The sequence below is a fragment of the Vitis vinifera genome, chromosome 15 (genome assembly GCF_030704535.1).
Source record: "Vitis vinifera cultivar Pinot Noir 40024 chromosome 15, ASM3070453v1".
Lineage (NCBI taxonomy): Eukaryota > Viridiplantae > Streptophyta > Magnoliopsida > Vitales > Vitaceae > Vitis > Vitis vinifera.
Window position 1 is genome coordinate 22,543,810 of NC_081819.1, and position 21,087 is coordinate 22,564,896.

At 28.7% G+C, this 21,087-nt stretch overlaps 4 protein-coding genes and 1 long non-coding RNA gene across 6 annotated transcripts; 1 reads left to right on the plus strand and 4 right to left on the minus strand.

Annotated features, from left to right (window-relative positions):
* Positions 1 to 800: 800 nt before the first annotated feature.
* LOC109124058 (uncharacterized) lies at positions 801 to 3,034 on the minus strand. 2 transcript variants are annotated; one of them, XM_019225600.2, is made up of 5 exons: positions 2,812 to 3,034; positions 2,682 to 2,734; positions 2,082 to 2,202; positions 1,596 to 1,675; positions 801 to 1,011 (listed from the first exon to the last, which is right to left on the minus strand). In XM_019225600.2, exons 1-5 carry the CDS (start codon positions 3,001 to 3,003, stop codon positions 990 to 992), a joined length of 468 nt encoding a protein of 155 aa, XP_019081145.1. In that variant the 5' UTR covers positions 3,004 to 3,034; the 3' UTR covers positions 801 to 989. The 2 variants fall into 2 exon arrangements, with proteins under 2 accessions (XP_019081145.1, XP_019081146.1); XM_019225601.2 differs by lacking the exon at positions 1,596 to 1,675.
* A 2,375-nt stretch (positions 3,035 to 5,409) lies between these two features.
* LOC104881953 (protein neprosin) lies at positions 5,410 to 8,795 on the minus strand. The gene is made up of 7 exons (XM_010663697.3): positions 8,673 to 8,795; positions 8,001 to 8,087; positions 7,700 to 7,912; positions 7,384 to 7,557; positions 7,252 to 7,305; positions 6,857 to 7,000; positions 5,410 to 5,900 (listed from the first exon to the last, which is right to left on the minus strand). The coding sequence occupies exons 1-7, from the start codon at positions 8,793 to 8,795 to the stop codon at positions 5,505 to 5,507; spliced, it is 1,191 nt and encodes a 396-aa protein (XP_010661999.1). The 3' UTR covers positions 5,410 to 5,504.
* A 2,022-nt stretch (positions 8,796 to 10,817) lies between these two features.
* LOC104881952 (protein neprosin) lies at positions 10,818 to 12,893 on the minus strand. Its single transcript, XM_059743060.1, has 7 exons — positions 12,728 to 12,893; positions 12,550 to 12,636; positions 12,252 to 12,512; positions 11,996 to 12,166; positions 11,847 to 11,900; positions 11,491 to 11,634; positions 10,818 to 11,271 (listed from the first exon to the last, which is right to left on the minus strand). Exons 1-7 carry the CDS (start codon positions 12,878 to 12,880, stop codon positions 10,882 to 10,884), a joined length of 1,260 nt encoding a protein of 419 aa, XP_059599043.1. The 5' UTR covers positions 12,881 to 12,893; the 3' UTR covers positions 10,818 to 10,881.
* A 2,820-nt stretch (positions 12,894 to 15,713) lies between these two features.
* On the plus strand, positions 15,714 to 16,604 carry LOC104881915 (uncharacterized). The gene is made up of 2 exons (XR_787802.3): positions 15,714 to 15,935; positions 16,177 to 16,604. It is a non-coding gene; the product is annotated as an uncharacterized LOC104881915 (long non-coding RNA).
* Positions 16,605 to 16,932: 328 nt separating this feature from the next.
* Positions 16,933 to 19,499, minus strand: LOC100246463 (rop guanine nucleotide exchange factor 3). The gene is made up of 7 exons (XM_002274770.4): positions 18,946 to 19,499; positions 18,747 to 18,863; positions 18,435 to 18,589; positions 18,271 to 18,345; positions 17,904 to 18,191; positions 17,457 to 17,801; positions 16,933 to 17,369 (listed from the first exon to the last, which is right to left on the minus strand). The coding sequence occupies exons 1-7, from the start codon at positions 19,310 to 19,312 to the stop codon at positions 17,202 to 17,204; spliced, it is 1,515 nt and encodes a 504-aa protein (XP_002274806.1). The 5' UTR covers positions 19,313 to 19,499; the 3' UTR covers positions 16,933 to 17,201.
* Between the last annotated feature and the right edge of the window lie 1,588 nt (positions 19,500 to 21,087).

Below are 21,087 nucleotides of genomic sequence, written 5' to 3' on the forward strand. Positions count from 1 at the left end.
GCGCAGGATCATTTTATAATTTTTATTACATGTAGACTTGAAGATGAGGCCTTCTACTTAATCTCCTAACACTGAGCCTCCCTCTGCCATACTAGCGTATGGGTTGAGGCAAATTAGGGTCTCTTTAGCAGTGCTTTTAGAAAAAGCACTTCTAGTATAAGAAACGCTTTTGAGAAAGTACTTTGCCTGGAAACATTTGTTGGGAAAACGGTTTCACTAAAAGCAATTTGAATGAAGATACTGTGGAACACACTCTTAATTACTAGTTTTCTTGACGGAGACTTTTTGTGAGCAACAACGTTATTAGAGGTTATATTTGATAAGTAGTGTTCCAATAAAAACGTTGAGGTTTAGTTCATAGGAAGCACTAAGGATGTCAAGAAAAATGGTTTTTCCATATTTGGTTTTATTATAGAAAATAAAAAAAATAAAAAAATAAAAATAAAATTAATTAAAAATTTATATATTTTTAATTTATTTAATCTTACATAAACGAGGAATATAAAAATGATTTTTTTTTGTTTAATTCGATATAAAAATATTAAAAACACTTTTTAAAACCACTATAAAATGTATTCTAAAAGTGATAGTGATTTTAGAAATGTTAAAAATATTTTCTAAAATCATTATTAAACAACTCTAAATAAGGATATTTTTTGATAAAAGAATAATAATTCTAAAAACATATTCATGCCCAATGTTACATATATAGCATCACTTCTTGGATTACTCATTTGTTACATGCAAAATTTAAGAATAAAATAAAATAAAAATAAAAGATGAGAAATGCAAAATTGGAATGAATGGAAGAGGCGATAAAATCCATTCATTGGACCTCACATTTGATTATTTATTTATGCTTCAGTCAATCCCATTCCCACATCAAGAAACAAAATAAAATCTATTGAAGGAAATCCACTACTTCTTCGCTAATTGCAAAATAAAATTTATTGAAGGAATTCCACTACTTCCCTAATTGCTTCACGTACTCACGGAATGGAATTGAACAATCTGAAATCAAGAACACCATCGTCATCAAATATAATACAAATATATTGTAAGATATAATACAAATATATTGTAAGATGTAAAAGGGCTCAGAGAAAGTTTTTTTTTAAAATGATAAAATCGTTTTTTTGAAAAAAATATCCTATTTTGAAGAGAGGATTTTAATATTTAAAGGGTTTTATTTTTGTAAATATATTTAAAAAGCTATTTTTAAAAATAATATTATTTAAATAAAAAATTTCACAAAAAATAAAGTATGATAAAATTTCACAAAAGTTATATATTAAAAAAACAAACATTCAAATAAATACACTTTCAAACAATGCAAAGTAAAATGAGAATAGCATATATATAAGAGTTTTTGAAAATATTTTAAAAAAATACTTTTTAAGTCTAAAAACAGTTTTTGAAAAAGAAATTAGAAGTTAGACAAAATTTAGGATTCCCTTCTAAAAAAATTAAAAAATCAATTATAATATTTCATAAAAAATATTTAAAGTGAATCTTTTAAAAGTATTTTTCAAAAAGCTGTTTTTATTAAAACTATATCAAAAAAATAATTATCAAACTCATTCTAAATAACTTACATAGCATCCACAATGTAGTGTCCAACATCGAGGTTTAAGCCTCGACCTCGACCTCGACCATTATTCTCGTCCAGATAGAGCTAAAAGGAATTTTAAAAATAATACAAGAAATTATTTGCTTGAAATTTAAAATATTACTAAAAATAAAGATTATGTTTGGTTCTCGAAAAATATCAAAAAAATAAAAAATATTAAGAAAGAAAAACAATTTTCTTGTGTTTGATTTTATTATATAAAATGTAAAAGAAAATTAAGTATAATTAAATTTATTAAAAAAATTATATATTTTTAAATTATTTAATTTATATATAGAAGAATTAAATCTATAAAAAAATTTAAATAATATATAAAAATAATTTATTAAATTTATTTTTGATTTTTGATTTTTAATTTTTTACTTTTTCTCCCAATTTTCATTTCCTAATATTTTCTTTTAAACTTTCGAGAACCAAACGCTGAAATATAACAAACAAGAAACATATATACCACTTGGAAGCCAGCTAACACACGACATGAACTGCAGAGCACTCTCAATAACAGTATTGATTTTCCATTGGAGAGATGGGCAGTATGAAAACTTCTAGGCCTTTGGATCTCCAAATTTGCCCTATATATATATATAACAAATTAAATAAAATTGTGAGAAAAATGTTATCTCAATTCTCCCCAAAAGAAAATATAACATGGATTAAATTACGTTTGGTTTTTGAAAAAATTGAAGGAAAATAGAAGAAAAAAATAGAGAAAAATAAAATAAGGTTAAAAAAAAATCTAAAATCAACAAGTTATTTTTATATTCTTTTTCAAACTAATTTCACTTATTTTCTTTTAATTTTCTTTTATTTCATAAACATAAAATAATTTTAAAATGTATATTTTTTTTTCAAAAAAATCTTTTTTTATGTTTGGTGTTTTATGTAAGGTATTAAAATAAAGATTTTTTTTTAAAAAAAAAACCTCATTTTTTTGGTTTTAACAAGTGTACAAAAATAATTTATTAATTTTAACTATATTTTAATTTATTTTTTATGAAAATTAAACAAAGCCTAAATTAAAAATGAAGGAAAAAAAAAAAAAACAACTTACCCTTCTTTAACATGATAAAAATTTGGGTAGGGTTTCCCATCGAGGCGATTCACCTAAAAATATAATAAAATAAATCATAAATGGCAGAAAAAATAAATACCAAGAAAGGAAAAGTATGTAGAGACATTACCTCCTCTATGAGGTGAGTCAAAGTAGAGGAGAAGGGGGTTCTACAATTCCTACATGCCAAAATTTTGATGCGTTTCCATTCAGATCCATGCGGTTTGTATGGTCTCTTTGCCTTTCTTTCTTCTAATATCCCCTGCAACATTCCCTGAAAAACACCCTCGCAGAGGTCAGGCTGGCTAAGGAACAAGACCATTTCTGATATATGGAAAAAGAAAGAAAGAAGGAACACAAAACCCAGGATTAAAATGAATGGTAGGGAGAATATAAGCTTGAATTTTATATTGAAAGTATTGAAATTCAAAATAAGGATAATTATGAATTTTTTTAAAATTTTGATTTCTTCTTATCCAAAAATATTACTTTGAATAAATCTCCATTAAAATATTGATGAAATTTTACTTCAAATCTCCTTTATTTCTTTATTTTGATTTTGAAACCATAGTTTTAGGAATTTGAATGTATTTTTATTCAAAATAAGGATGATTATGAAATTTCAATTTGTTAACTTCTCCCAATAATTTTGAATATTTGGGATGGAATAACTGACAAAAGAAAAATAAAAAATCTATTATATGTTTGGATTGGGATGTGAAGGAAAATTTTTCGTTTTTGAGAAGAAAAAGGAAACATAAAATATGGTTGTTGATGGTTTGGGTTTTTGAAAATTTTCACAAGAATAGAGTATTTTTAAAGAATATATTTTTAAATGATTTTAAAATATAATTGTATAAATATGGGGAATGCTTTAAAATAAAATACTTATAAATATTTGAAAACATAAAAATGGTTGAAAATATTCTAAAATTCTGTTTATTAATTGGTTTTAAAAATAATTTTTGAAAATAATTTTTAAAAACCGTTCTTTGATGTTGTTTATAACAAAAGTCTATTTGTGAACATTTTAAATATGGTCTAAGTTTTTAAATAAATTTGATCCGTTCGACCATATTTTTTAATACTTGTTTTTAAAAACTATTTTTTATTTTTTAACTTAAAAACTATTTTTTAAAAACAAGTTTCAGAAAATATGATCACATGAATTCACGTTTTCCTTTTGTTTTTAAAAACTTGTTAAAACAACTTCTACTTATTTTTTAAAAATTATTCTCTATTTCACTTTATTTTTAAAATTGTTTCTAAATAATAATAGTCAAATAATATTAAAAATTTTTAAAAACAATTTTTTATTAATAAAAATAAAAAACCATTTTTAAATCACATAGCCAAACATGCTTTATTTTAAAAAATATTAAGAGCTTTTCCCAATAATTTTTTCTAAGAATCTTCTCCAAATATACTTTTATTCTAGAAAACATTACAAACCTGATTGTGAATTATACTTAAAAATAGTTTTTTGTTTTTTTTTTAAAATAAAAAAATGTTTTTAGATTTATTTAACAAAAATAATTTTTTAAAATTCATTTAAAAAGCAAGGTGTTGTCTAAGAATATATTTTAATTATTTTAAGTTTTCTTCAATCATTTTTTATTTATTGTTTTTAAAAATAATTGTAGAATGATTTAAAGTAAATAGAAGGAAAAAAGAGCCACAAGGGCCACTTGAATATTGGTTGATAGGACCTTTAAAAAGGCTGCACACTTAAGAATATTTTCATTTTAGGAGTCCACAAAAGGGATATCCATGACTTCACACCCTTTTTTTTTTTTTGTTTTAAAATTGTTGCATTTTTTTTCTTCAAAATCCCTAAATAGTACCAATCTAAGTCCCAAATAGTCATGTTTTTTGAAACTCGTTTTTTAAAAAACATGGGTAAATAGGTTTATATTTTCCTTTTATTTTTAAAAATTGATGAAAATAATTTCTAATTCTTTAAAAATTGTTTTATATTTTATTTTATTTTATTTTTAAGAACAACAACCAAACAATATTAAAAATTTTAAAAAATAGTTTTCTATTTTTTAAAAATAAAAAACTATTTTTAAATCATACAACCAAACAAATTCCTATTTTTCCATCATCAAAACAGGGAATAATGGGATTGTTTGAGTAATTCATACAATTGTTAGAGAGGGAAATGCACATATTAACAATTAGCTTAATTCTACCACAGGATAAATTGATTATAAAAATATTTATCCACTTATAATGGAGTTACATTTATAGAAATATAAATTGAATATATATTCCTTTTTTTTTTTTTATCTTTAATATTAACATTTATAGAAATATAATCATGATATTGATTCAATATAAATGTACATTTAGCATTTCAAATTTCATTTAATAAAACAAATACAAAATTCAACTATTAAGAACATCTAAAAAAATGACAAAAAATCTTTTTTTTTTAAAATAAACTTTATTCACATATACTTTATCATTCTATTATCCTAAAAAAAAAATCACTACATTTTTAATGCACATAATTTTTATGTTTATCAATTTGTGAACACCCTTTATTATTTGTTTATGTCACAACATAAACATAATTAATCAAACCAGTCCAACCTCTTCCAAAAATTACTATTATTTAAAAAAAAAAAATTAGACAATCTAAGTAGATGGATGGGTGGTTTAGTTTTAGGAATTTGATTATTGAGTACAGAAACAGAAGTGATTAAAGAGGAAGATAGCAAAATTATAAAAACATCATGTACACAAACATTATTATTATTCATATCATAAAATGATATATGGAGAATTCTACGGTATCGAAATGAACACACAAAATAATTATAATCCGCTGTATCCACAAAGTCCACCAGCCCCACCAACAAAAATTCCATAACCCCACTCTTTAGAGAACCCCTGACCCCCCACATTGTAGCAGATGGGACGGTTCTCAAATTTTGAAAGCATGCGATCATTAACATCAGTGAAATTCCCTCCCAATTTTTCTACAACCTTCATCCCTCTAATATAGCATGCTGACCCGTAGCCTCCTTGCGGCGATTTTGTGAACTTATGGCCGCTTCCCATTGGCGGAAAAGGATCTTCTCCAACAGCCGTTCCTCCCCATACTGCTGTGGTTGCATGGCTCGTGAAATTTCTCAACAAACCCTTAGGCCAGTACCCTATCGGCTCATCGTTTCTTCCATAAAGTAGCCACCAATGGCCCTTTTTAGAATCCTATCATCACACAAGTACAAGAATTAGAATAACCTTTCTGTGGTGGGTGTATAGGTTTATATACTTTGAGTCGTTTTTCTGACGTTTTTTATAAATGAATTTATCTTTACTTGTTAGAAAAAAAGAATTAGAATAACAAATCGTTGGATCGACAAACCTAATCAATCTTGTTACATTACCTGAGAAATGTCGGGTATGGAACTTCCTGTTGAGTTCATGGGATCAAGTTGTTTGCCATTCAACTTATACATTGAATGACAAGTTTACTTCTCTTATATTTTGGCCCACTTATGATTTATGTTTCATTTTAAGGACAAAAATTATGTGTGGGAGCAATCAAGAAAAGTAACAAAGCCTTCACTATCTAACCTTTCATCTACGTTTCTATTGGTTTGTTCCATACACTTGAGTATTTGTTTTTTGTATGATGCAAAAACAAAATAAATTTAACATAGTTACCCTAATAAAATCTTTTTCAAATTTAACCTATCTCTTTTTTCGACTCTAATTTATGTAACTTTAGTTACTAATTTTAATTTAAAAGAATCGATCTCCTTCCAAGCTGTCTCACATCTAAGTTGACAGAGATAAATTGAACAAATATAATAGTTTCATATTAGGATGTACTATTAAACCCAAATTAGGGTTATCTGCTAAGAATTATGGTAGAGAAGTTTATGAATGTTTTCATCACACTTACGAATGAACAAAATATTAAAGAATTGTAGACATATGAAATCAAAATTATTGATACTAGGTTTTTATTACATAAAAGAAAATCTTTTGTCGTAGTAGAAGTAGAAGTGATGCAAATTATTTCTTAACTTTTGCTTGATTGTGATTGGGTTAACATAAATGATGCTTAAGGATGAAATAATTAAATAGGCTTAATTGTCTTGAATTACTAAAATGTTATGTAATCTCTATGAAAATTTGAGAAGATTATTTTTACAAACCTTATAAATGGTAAGCTTGATATCATATTGCTTTCCATGATACTTGGAGACGTTGCGAATCTTCATACCTAGAGCAATCTTCCGGCTCGTTTGTACAAAACCAGGGCACCGGATGTTATAACATAACCTTTGCTCAAATGCAGTCTAATATAAAAAGAAAAACATGGTCAGAATTATATGCTTTTAAAAAATATGAAATATAATATATTTTAGATAAAAATAATCTTAAAAAAATATAAAAATGAGGGCTATACGTATAATTTTCATTTTTTAAAATATGGGTATTATTTAATCATTTCCATCAAATGAGATTTTTTTTTTTTTTCAAATTGGGAATTATTTATGATTTAGGCACAAATATTTCTATAAAAAATGCAAAGCGTTTTGAAACTTACACTCCAAAATGTATGAAGTCTGGTGCTGTTGTCCTTGTATATACCCGGAAATATCTGAGAATTTTCAACCAGTTTTGAGAAGATATATAAATGTTAAAACTTAGAAGAATTGAGAATAATGATAATACTTACTGCCCATCCTGCTGCTAAAGTAGTACAACAGTAATCTTCGGGGCCAAAGAAGAGCTTGATGATCACATTGCTTTGTGGATCAGGTCCAATCATTGCAGGATTATATACATTCAGATATGCCTGTGCTCCATAGTATTTTGAGCTTGGTTTCAGTGTGGTCTGCTCCTCAGCCCTCTGTTCATCACTCACAAACTTATTGCTTAGGTTATGTTTGGTATCAAGAAAATGATTTTTCTTAATATTTTTCGAGAACCAATTAAATATAGTTTTAATGTTGATGCATGACATAAAAATGGTTAATGAAGAAGAGAATTACAAAATAACCGAATCCAATTTTGGCATCTGGTTGTTCAGAATATGATTTGAAGAAAGCTTCTTTGGCTCCCTTGAGATCTTCCTTTGGTGTTCTTTGAATCGGAACTGTTCCAAGTGGGCACCCTTCTCCCAGTCCTATTTCCACAGTCTGATCATCAGATGTAATTGATGAATCATCTATGGTGGATTTTGGAAATGACCCAGTTGGTTTCATCTGCATGCATGCATGATGATTAGGAAATTGATTATAAAAAATCCTTTTAATTATGAGAAAAATAGCTAAGAATTAACTAATCCATTACCTGAACTTTATGGTTCTTAAAAAGAGAGTGGCCCAGAGTCGGTTGCTTGTTGATATCCACACAGTCATAGATATCGCCATCATGCTCCTGTAAGATTCAGTCATTATGTTTGATTACGGAAAGCTAGATGTATTTAGGAAATTGAGGAGAAAAGTAAAAGAAAAAAAATAAAAATAAATTTAAAGATATTTAGGGTTTGTTCCACAATCGTTTTCGAAAATGGTTTTATGTTCTTTATAATAAAAAAATAACAAAAACACATTGAACAATTAAAAACTGTTTTTTTATTTTTATTTTTAAAATAAAAAAAAGGTGTTTTCAAAAAACATCTTTTAATTATTTTTATTTATTTTTTAAGTGCTATTTTAAAAAATAATTATACAAACATATAAAATAATTAAAAACTAAAATACTAAATATAAAAATTATTTATAAAATATTTAAAAAAAAATTAAAAACATGTTAAATACATTTCAGTTTTCAAATAATTTTCAAAAACTATATTTTAAAATAGTTAGTGAACAAACCCTTTACTTCCTTTTGAATTTTTTTTATAATAAAATCAAATATAAGATAACTACTTTTTTTAATATTTTTTTTTTCTTTCTTCAATAGTTTTGGAGCATGATTAACCAAAAAGAAGACAAGAGAAGAGAAAGTAGGATTACTCACAATACTGAGTTGGCTTTCCAACCCAATGTCTTCTCCTCCTGGTATAGCCCAAGCTCCATGGCCATTAACAATGGCCAGAAGAAGAAGCACACTGTAACAGTATATAACCTTCTTAGCTTCCATGGCTACCACATTCATATGCTTGTGAAATTTTACTTGGGTTTGCATTTATTTATAGGCACTACAAATTAAATCTTTGACTTTCTTTTCTTTTTGTTATAGATAGAAATTATTGTGCAAATCCATCAGATTTTTTTTTCTTTTTGAGGATACAATGCCTTAAATTTGAGTTTCTTTGTAATTAGGTAAAATCAAAACATACTATAATTGCAATTAATTAAAAGTAGTGAGTATTAATTACTCCTCCACTAAATGAAAATTTTGTTAATTACCATTTGCCTTTTTTTTTCTTTTTTCCTTTTTCTTTTCATTTTTCATTATCAGATATAGACATTAAGATATAAGATGAATAAGATATATGGTAACCAAATGCCAAAATTGAAAATAGTTTTTTATCATTCAATTACTTTTTCGATTCTATTTTTGAAATATACAATTGGATACTATTAGACTATCTCAGTTTTGGAAAGTGATAAGGAAAGAAAAAATTGATAAGAAAAATGATTTTTTTTTTTTTTATGTTTGGTTTCACCGTGGAAAATATTAAAGAAAATCAATTATATATTTTTAAATTATTTAATTTTTATATAGTAGAGGAAAATAAGTGAAATGAATTTAAAAAAATATATAAAACAATTTTTTGACTTTGAATTTATTTTCTATTTTTATTTGTTTCTTATTTCATTTCACTTTTCCTTTCTATGTCTTTTTTTTCCCACTATCTCTTAAATTATATTTGGTTCATGGAAAATGTTAAAGAAATAAAAAGATGCGGAATATGATTTTTCCCCGTTTGGTTTCAACATGAAAAATGCATTTTTACATTTTCATATAAAAAATACAAAAGAAAATCATATATAATTAAAATTAGTTAAAAAATTATAAATTTTTTAAAGTAAGTGAAATAAGTTTAAAATAATATATAAATTTTAAATCTATTTTATTTTTATTTTTCTTCATTTCATTTTTCCTTTTATTTCATTTCCCCCACTTTTTTATGAGTTAGCATTACAATAATAAAACAAATATAATTGACTTATTGTGCAATATTTGAAATTAGTTTCTATAAAACCTTAGTATTTATTAATTTCTCTCTCACTTTATTAAATGCATTTTACTATATATTACGTAAATATTTATTATTGCAACAATTTAATCATACATTACAATATTATTTATAAAAAAATATGTTGCAGCTAACATTCAAAAGAGTATAGATGTTTGACGTCTTAACTTCCTTAAAGATTCACTAGGAAATTTTTGAGCTTTATAGTAAGTTTGACAATGATTTTAAAAAGTATTTCTAATATTTTTAATATTTGAAAGATAAAATTTTTAATTTCCTTAAAAATTCACTAGAAAATTTTTGAGCTTTACAGTAAGTTTGACAACAATTTTAAAAAGTATTCATAATATTTTTAATACTTGAAAGATAATTTTTTTAAAGTGTTATTAAAACTATAAATACTTTCTAATATCACTAGCAGACATATTTTTTATTCTTATATAATAAACAAATTTTTGTAAAATAAAATCAACCCTATAGATTCTAGTTAAAATTACCAATAAATTAATTAGTGGGCAATTATTAGGTTTAGAAATATGCATAAAATACTTGTACCTCCTGATTTGGTGGAAAGATGCTATATTTTATTTTATTTTTATAATCTCTTTTATTTGAGAAATAGAACATTGAGAGTGCATTATACAAGTAGAAAAACTTAATCAAAATCCTAATATATATTTGGTTATACTATAAAAAATAAAAAAAATCAAATATAATTAAAATTAATTTAAAACTTATATTTTCAAATTATTTAATCTTTTTAGTTAAATTAAATAAATTTGAAATAACACATAAAAATAATTTCTTTTCACTTTTTCTTTTTATTTTATTTTCTTGGTATTTTCCCCTAAGTTTTTGGGAAAAAGACTTGGGAAAAGAGAAGATAACATGAATTTGCTCCTACTAAAGACACAAGTATATCATTTGGCGTCATTTAGAAAAACCGGCATTATTATTGTTGTTGTTATCATTATTATAGGATTGGGGTATTCCATTAAAGAAAAAAAAAAAAACATAGAATGATTACCAATAACATAGTCCACCAGATCCCCCAACATAAATTGTATAACCCCAGCTACTAGACATCCCTTGATCCTCCACAGTGTAGCACATGGGGATGTCCTCCCTTTCTTCTATCTCTACTTCATCAACATCCAAGAACTTGCCTCCCAATTGTTCTTGGACCTTAATCCCTCTGATGTAGCATGCAGACCTGTAACCTCCTCTCCTGGATTCTTCAAACTTATGGCCACTTCCCATGGGTGGAAGAGGTGCAAATAGACCATAAACATCTCCTCCCCATTTTCCCTCTGTTATATGGCTTGTGAAATCCCCCAACAAATCCTCCGGCCAATACCCCACCGGCTCGCTGTTCCGACCGTAAAGTAGCCACCAATGGCCAGATTTTGGATCCTATCATTTTAGAAAAAATAAGAATTATAACACTGCTGTATACATTTAGTGAAATAAGCTATGATAAATCAAATTGAATAAGAATTGGTTTGGTAATGATTCAAAAAAAAGGTTTTTAGTACTAAAAATATTTTATAAAAAGAGTTATTTTTAAGTATTAAAAAAATAAAAAATGATTACTAAAATCACTATAAAACAAGATAATTGTTTTACACCAACCTTGAAAACGGTAAGCTTCAGATCATATTGCTTGCCAAGGTAGGTAGAGATGTGAGAAATCTTCATACCAAGAGGAATCTTCGAACTCACTTGTACAAAACCCATGCACAGAGCATCCATGCAACTCCTACGATGATAGTCCACCTGTCATAATAAGAAGTTTATAACACAACACTATGTAAAAAAGGGTTATTTGATGAGAAATGATAAAATAATCTCTCATGGGAAAAAACAACATTGACTTATTTTTTTGGACAAAATTTACCTTCAAATAAGATTACATTTACAACTTCAAAAACAAGGATTATTTTGGTACAAATATTTCTATGAAAAATGCAAAAGCTTGTGAAACTTACACTCCAAAATGTATGAAGTCTGGTGAAGGTGTCATTGTATAAGGCAGGAAACACCTGAGATTAGTTAATTCAATAGAGTTTTGAGCATATCCCAATTAAAACTTGGAAGAATTGAGAATCAAATTGAGATTAAATATACATATACTTACTGCCCACCCTACTTCTAAAGAAGTAGAACTATCCTCAGGGCCATACCGGAGCTTCATCATAATTCTACTGAACTGCTGGTCTGTAGTCAATTTAGGGTTATATACATTGAGAAATGCCTGTGCTCCATAGTATTTTGAGGTCCTTTTTCTTTGGGTGTGCACCTCAGCTTTCTGATTGGTTGAGTAAAATCTGTTAGTATTGATCCAAAACCATACAAATCTAATATAATATAAACTGGTTAGTGAAAAGAATTACAAAGTAAGCCCCTGGTTCTTCCAAAGGCTGCATACTATCTTTAGCAAGTTGTTCTGAATATGTCTTCAAGAAAGCTTTGGCTCTTCGCTTATCTTCCTTCGGTATTCTTCGAATCGGAACTGTTCCAAGTGGGCATCCTTCTCTGAATCCCACTTCCTCATATTCGGACATCATGGGGAAATCATCTGTGGAAGGTTCAGGAAATGATGAAGGTCTCATCTGCAGGTGATAATTTAGCAGCGAAGTTATGATGGAAACAAGCTTTTTAAGAAAAATGACTAAGAATTGAGTTCATTGCCTGAATTCTATGATTCTCAAGGAAAGGATCATTCAGAGAAGGTTGTCTGTAGATATCCACACAATCAAAGACATCTCCATAATCGGTCTGTAAATTAAAATTAATTCATAGTCAATAACACAGTAGTATATAGTAGAAAAAAATCAGAGAAGAGAAGAGAAGAGAAACTAGGGTTTACTGTGATGCTTTTCAGACCAGGGATACCCTGAATCCTGAGTTCACTTTCCAACTCAATTTCTTCTTCTATGGAGATACCCCAAGCTCCATGGCCATTAACAATGGCCAACAGAAGAAAAAGAAGACTGTAACAGTATGTGATCTTCGCCTCCATGGACACTCTGAAAATTTTGTTTGGGTTTGCATGTACTTACATATTTTTTTCTTTGTTTTATACATATATAGAGGATGGAGGTTTTGATTATCTCTTAGATTTAAAATTCGGATTTGGTATCCATTGATTTCTGACGAATATTCTCTATATGTAAATATTGTATTTAAAATAAAGAAAGTATTACATAATTGTATATAAAATTTAATTACTTTTCCAAAATTATAATTGTGCAATTAGTCAATCAAGCAATGAATAGGAGCATGACTGAGGCCAAACGTTTGGGCATTAAGCAAGATTTATTACACATTAGCATGATCATCATCTCAATCAATTTATTGGTAAATAGGAAATATCAATTTACTTAAAGATCATTTTGGTAGATATATGTTTATATTTTTGGAAATCTTTAATGGCATTGGTTCTTGGAACTTTGGACACATCAATTTTTTCATTTCTGTGTTTCTCATCTTTTTTTTTTCTTTCTTTTCTTCATCTTCGCACACCATACAAATTTTAATATAAAACCTATGAAATTTATAGAAATGAAAATAAAGAAAAAGGAAGATAGTTCAAAGTGAAGGTGAATGGGAAGAAAAAGGAGCAAGGAGTATGGGAAGGATTAAGGGTCATAAGAGAGATTTTGTGGGTGTGTTTAATATTTCTTAATATAAAATGATTTAAACTAAAAACATGTATATTAATAACTAAGGGCTCATTTGGATAAACTTAATGTTTTTTATTTGTAAAAAATAAAATTAATAATAACTCTAATGAAAAATTTTCAAAAATCATGATAAATTTTTACTATTTGACATTTCAAAAATGATTTTCAAGAATATAAGATAAATTCCTACATTTTATATAAGAGTTCTCTATTTTTATATATAACTTATTGTTTATAATGATTCGCATTCAACCATATATGTATTGTTTGTTCTGAACTAAATGGACACTTATGACTTTAAAATATATCTACAAGATTAAAAAGAGTTCATACTTATATAGTATACAGAACTTTATTCCTTATCCAATATGAGACATCACAAACAAACAGATCTCATATATATACAATGTCCTCAAGACCTATTATTTTCAATTTTTAAAAACAAAAAAATAAGAAATATATTTAAACGAACACTAAATTGCTATCTTCTTGTGTCTTCGTATTTTCTTCCTATTGCGATTTTAAAACCCCAATACAATTAATGAAAATGGCCTTAGGTTTTTTTTTTTTGGTTAATTATTTTATTTTTAAAAATAAAAATAAAAATAAAATGTGTATCTAAATGAGTTTTGAAGTACTAAATCGCTCTTCTTTGAATTTTCATTCACTCAAACCCTAATTTCCATGAACCAAAATAGCTTAAATTCCAAATTAGTTTTTTTTTTGCCTTTTTTTTTTTTTTAAATTAACAAGAATATATTCTGATCTCTGAAAGAAAAAAAAATCCTACAACTTTGATTTATCTTGTTTATAAAAAAATCCATAAAATTTACTTCAACAAAGAAGTTAAATCAAGAGAAAGTAACCCATTTTAATTGACTTCATAAAGAGTTAGATCATGAGGAATTCACCCATTTTCTTGTTAACATCTATTTCATAAAAGATTGTGTTTCTTATTGTGTTAGTTAGATCATGAGAAACTGACACATATATACAAATTTTCTTGTCTATAGTAAAAAAGTGAAATTGGATCTTATTTTCTTATACTAATTGAAGTGTAAGCAAATAAGATCATTCATTGAAGATGAAAAATATTGGAAGTAGCAATGGATACAATTTTTATGACATGATGTAAAAACTTTGTAGGAAAGGGAATGGGAGGAAAGAGGTTCTAAATGAAAAGGAAAAGAAATTGATGGAATCAGAATCAAAATAAAAAATTTAATTGAAATATTTACTAAACTGTTAAGAAGGGGAATGAAAATGAAAATTATTATAATTGGGATGTTTATATTTATCATACTTTCCTTCAATAAAAATAACTATCCTAATGTCCTATTGTTTAGGGATTGAACGAGAAAGAGTCATCTATAGAGGGTTTTCACAACACATTATCGAATTTTTTTTAAAAGTATAAACTTTAGGGCAACCCTGAACTGGACAATATCAGATGGAGATTGGGGTTGTGACCGAACGATATCAAAACCTATATATAAAGAGTGAATGATGAAAAATTATACATAAAGAGCTTTCAACATGTTATCAAAGCTTTTTTTTTGTGGTCGTGATAATTATTACATTTAATAAGCCAATATTATGATATAATTTCAAATATTTTATACAATATTTAATATTTTAGATAACTTTGAAAAGATATATTTCATATATTTAAATAATTTAATTATAAATATATAGAAATTAAATATGTTATATAATATAAAATATTAAAATCATCAAATTTTTATTTTTATTTTATATAAATAAGTATTATTCTAATATTTACATATTTATATTTATTATCAATGATGCCGACATTTTTGTATTTCTTTCATTCTTTTGGATTCAACTAGATGGCCATTTATATAAAATTAATTTTTATATAAATTCCAAAAAAAAATAAAATTAGAGGCTTGTAATAATTTTTAAAAATTATTTAAAAAGATAAGGTATTAAAAAATTATTATTTTTATAATAATTTTATATGCAAATGATAAAACATGGATAATGTAAATATTAAATTCAATATTTCAAAAAATAAACATAAATATAATATAATAATATTGAAAATAAAGCAGTACAAGATGACATCAGTACCACCAAACACAAATAGGATATAAAGTATTTTGATATTTTAGAGAAAAAAAAATCATTTTCTTTAATTATTTTTGAAATTTTATGTGATATTTATTTGTTATCGCTATATTCAACAAAAGTCATTTTTAACTTTATCTAGATTTAGTTGGTTCTTCAGTTTCCTTTGACTGCGAAGAAAAGTCAGTAATCTCTGATTTTCATTTTTATTATTAAAAAAAAAATGTATAGATTTTGAGATTTAGGGTTCTTGGACTCTTCAAATCTATTCCACTTCAATGCTCTCTCAATCTTTTTACTGTAAGTTGAAAGATTTCTTTCCTTTTTATGCTTGGATTTTCCCATGTTCTTCGATTCTCTTTGTTGAATAGAATTTTCCTCGGAAAAAAAAATGTTTTTTTTTTTCTCGTTTGGGAGCTGAGAAAGTGTAAGAAAATGGAGGAATTATTTTCTTCTGCTAAGTTTTATGGGAACCTAATGGTGGGTTTTACTGTTCTCGCTTTGATTCGATGCTTAAGTGGAATTGTGTGTGATTTTACAGGCCAATTGAAAGATTTGAGCTTGTAATTGCTGTTCAGCTTTGTGGGTTTTGAGCATGGATGATGAGAAAGTACAAAGTGGTGGTTCAGAGAAAACAATTTCTCAGAATGATGCTGATGCTCTGAAGAGATGTTTGGAAGAAAACAAAGACAATAGTTCAAAATGCAAGGCTCTGGTTGAAGCATTCAAGGATTCAGCTTATTCCTCTTCTTCTACTAAGAAGCCATGCACGCCAATTAGCCTCGGTCGTGGTTATTTGACTGATGTATGACGATTTGGAGGATTTGGGGTAGCCCATCTTGTTCATACGGTAGTGATGTTGAATTGAAGAGGAATTTTTTCCTTTTGTCTGTTTGGCTCCAAAGAAAATGATTCTTTGAGAAATTTGTCATTGGGAAAGATGAATTTGGTTATCAGAAGATTGTTTCTGCCTGGTTTTTTTTGTTTAGAGTAGTTTCCTGAAAATATCTGTGAGGCTTGTGGAAAGCAATCCTCTTCCCTTCAAAACAAACAGGGGCCGGAAATTTGCACGGGTTGTAATTTGTGGTTTTAGGTGTGACAAAAGCTGTTTGTTTGGTAGCCGAGAAAATCAATTGTTAGAGAATTTTGTTCTTGAAAACAACTGAGAACCTTTGTAAGAAATGTTTTCAAAAACTGTTTTTTCAGAACAGTTTTTGAAAACGTTTTCAATCAAAATCGCATTAGCCCTCGAACAATGGCCTTGGATAATTTTGGCTCCATGTAAAAACCTTTTCCCACCTGCAATTCATTTTCTTCATAAAAAAAAAAAAAAACTTTCCACAGCGATCAAATCTATGGACCCCTCATCCCTGTTTATATACATGAAATTGCAAAAGTTAGATGCTTATGATCAGAGCATGCTATGTATAACTCATGCCTGAAATCTACAAATGGGAGACTCGATGCTTCCCATTTAGCTTACAGAATTAGCCCAAAAACATGAAAGAATCAAATATATATTGAGGTTCATCAACATGGTAATGACCTAGAATATCATTAGATCGATCAAATATCAAGCTTTGACATTCGATTTTGCATGTCTTCTACTACTGATCTCTCTTTGCATCTCATGTTTCTGTCTTCATGTAATACATCTTCAATCCAAGCAACAATGCTGAATGCTAGACTTTCCAACACTCTAGAGTAGCTCTCCAGGATCGCCTGCCCGACATCCTGCAACAAATATTTTCCTTTCAGTCATTTTCTACTCATGATTTTCCTGGAATTTTAGCTTTTAGTAATTTGGATGCAGTTGCTCACCTTGTTGTATTGGATCTTGCATGCGTCCAAGCTAGTCTGTGAAAGCTCAGGGTACCTCTGTTTCAAGCAAAATAGCAAACTCTCGGCTCTCTCTGCTAACACATAGTTTTTGTCAGTCCGTTCGGTTTCTGAAATTAGTTGCTTTACCATGTCCCATGATGATTTGGAGTGCGCTACGCATGCTTTTCGCCTCCATGTATACATTGAAGCTTCAACCCTGTCTGCAAGCTCAAGGGCCTCGTGTTCGGATGAAATATGGAGATAGTCCATGAGTTGATCAGGGGAGAATTTATCAGAAGTGTTCATGAACCGATAAATTGCATCTCCCAGGCCCGCTCGTCCACTCTGAAAACAAGAAATTTCCCGTAAGAATCAACTTCTGCAATGGGAAGAATCTGTGATCAAACCGAGAAATGAATGTTATTATTCGATCTACAAGGACTAAACCTTTGGGAGTGCAGCGATGTATGAGTCTGGGATTTTCATCTCAGCAAGAAGACTACTGTTGATGGACATGGCCGCTTTGTGAATTTGATTAGCGCAGTCACGAGTGTGTTTCAGGTCCTTCCTCGCCTTCTCTGACAGGCCGCCTCGGGGAATGCATGGAACTGGCAACCACCATTTCTCATCTGGCCGCTGAGTAATCAACCGAAAGGAGCCAGCCCGGGTGGCACTCACCAGCTTCCCCTGTTCTGCATACCAGAACTCTGTTTCCTTGAAGCTGTCTAATATTTCCTGTGAAGCAAAATTCAAGTTCTTATGAATCAGGCCTTCCAAAAAGACCAGGAAGTTCAGCAGATGGAGCTTGTCTTACCTGGAGCATTGTGTCGAGCTTTTGCAGAGCTGGAAGGTTGATATGGATATCTGATCTGGGTCTACTTGCCATCACCTGAACAAAACCGATAAATTGTGTCAAAAGCAAGCGAAGAAGACAATACCCAGAAGTGAATTTGGATGTGAGACTACGAAAATTTTCACCTCAACGCTGGTCCCATTTGGTAAAGTCTGCAATGAGGGGAAGAATTCCACCATGTAATCACATACTGCGAGCAAACAATTCATTTCCCTCTTCCACATTGATTTTTTCTCAGGGCTCAGTGGTTCTAATTTCTGGTTTTGGCCAAATATAGTAGCTGCACACAGAGGAAAATACATAAGCATTGACATGGAGAGCAGAACAAACACTTTTTTCTGTTTGGAGGCCGAGAAAAGGTGGAGGAAAGTGTTTTCCTCAGTTTTCTCAGCAGCCAAATGGATAATCATTTCTGGCAGTCTATTAGGAGAAAATACCGTAGAGATTGGTTATGGCATTTGAGATTGTGACCGCAGTGCAGACGCCTTTGCCGCTTCCTGACATGTCTTCACCCAGCAAAAGCTTGGAAAATCTTTCCTTCATCAGTTCAAGCTCTGCCCAGAAAATCAAATACAAGTTAGTTAAGCAGATTAGAATCCAGACCTTAGCTTCCCCGGAAATGAGGTTTGGACCCACCTGAATCTAGAGCATCATCATCGTATTTAGGGTCTAGATCATGCTTGTGCTGCTTCATTTCCAGTCCGGTAAGAACAGCCTGTTTATGGGGCGTCTCTGTCTGTGTCTCTATCCTCGCCACGGGCCAGGCTGACGCAGAAGCCTCGTAGGAGTAGCTGCTGTTGTCTTCTGTACGATCCGAAAAGTTTGATGACTGAGAGTAGGTCCTCATGTATGAAATGGAATCAGCGCTCGGTGTTGAAGAATGCGCAGTTGATCGAGCGCTCGGTGTTGAAGAATGTGCAGTTGATCGATCAAAATGATCAACAGTATAAGGCAAACGATAACCCAGATCATGATTCTCATCTCGGCTCGATGATCTCCTCATTTGTGCTTCAAAACTATTGAATTAACGAATTCTGTGCTCAGAAAAACCTGCATGTAATCAACCAGACTTGAAGTTTTTGGCCGGGAAATGGATTAAAATGCAGAATCTGTATTCAAAAGGGATGGTTTTCTTTTCTGAAAAGAAAGCAAAAGAGGCCTCTCACAGGTCACTATTGATACATGAAAGCAGAAAATGCCTGAATCTGCAGCAAAGTTGCGGTCTAAAGCAATGGAAGGAACATTTTCTGGAGGTAAACAAACTGAAATTTGAAAGCTTAAAGCCAAGAAAAAAACAGCCAATCTACAATCTTAATCTTACCTTTATTTGAGAGAATTTGAATTTTAAGTAAAGAATGTAGAGAAAGCCTTGTTGAAACAGTTCCCTCCTAGTCCTCTCTTTCTCTTCGACGCCCTTTTCTGCTCAAAAGAAGGCCATTTTTTTACCAGACCCATGTGGCCAAGACTGCATAAAAAATGAAAACCGGCGACACTCCGGCTGATTTTCCGGTCAAATCAGAGAAACCCAGATGCAGAATTGGCTGGAATTCAGCTTTGTTTGAAGGATGTAGGAGGAAGAAGAAAAGGAAAATGAAAAATATACGATATTCTTAGTTGTCATAGATGATAGTCAATTTTATAAGGAAAAAAATGTCGACCCTCGTACAATTATTCTCACTAGATTGATTACTATATAACAGTGTAACGTAAAATTTGATATCATATGACAAATTTATAAGAAGAATATTCAGTGATTACTGGCATTTTAGGCGTGTGAATGGGTCTATTTAGTTGAAAATTTTTTTTTTTCCTTCTCCGCGTAAAGAAAAACAATGGAGGAGAGCATGGTGTTTTTCCAAAAATATGTTTTGAAATTATGTTATTTCTAAAAAAGTATGCTCAAGCCATGCTTCATATATAAACTTACCGTTGAGGTCATAGACTGCCATATTTGTATTCTCTCTATGTATTTCCAAGCTCTCGCTCTTTTTTGGAAACAAATGTAGACTACAAAAACATCCTTATATTTTCATTTTTATCTTTATTTATTTATTTATTTATTTTTGTGAAACAATGCGCGTTTAAATTATATCAAATAAATAAATAAAAATCGTTTGACATGTATATTTGCATGAATTTTTTTTGTGTCCAATTTAATTATATATTTGTCACATGGGTTTTCCTTTAATTTTTTTTTAAAATGAAAATTCTTAACAAAATTTTTTATTTAGGGTCTATTTGTTTACTGCTTTTTAGAACACATTTCTATTAACAAGAAAATATGTTTAATAACAAAAAAAATTATTTTATATTTTCTGTTATTATTTTTTTTGTTTTCACTTGTTTTTTTTATATTATTTAAAAAAATAATTATATAAACACATAAAATAATTAAAAATAAAATACTAAATATAAAAATTATTTTTAAAACATATTTTAAAATATTAAAAATATATTAAAAACATTTTAAGTTTTTAAATAAACTTCTATTTTATAAAATATCAAAAAATAATTTTCAAAAACTATATTTTAAAACTGTTTTTGAAAATATTTACCAAATAAACCTTTAATATCTCAGTGTTGTGCAAAATTAATATTTAAGTAAGTATATATATATATTAAAAAAAAATACACCCACACAAACACAACGTGGATGTCCAAATTCCATGTTTTCGGAAATTAATAAGGTACTCAGGTGGGAGGTTAGCTCAAGGGGCATGTGGGATACACTAGAGACTTTGAATTCAACCCTTTTGTTGCCTTAAAATAAAATAATTT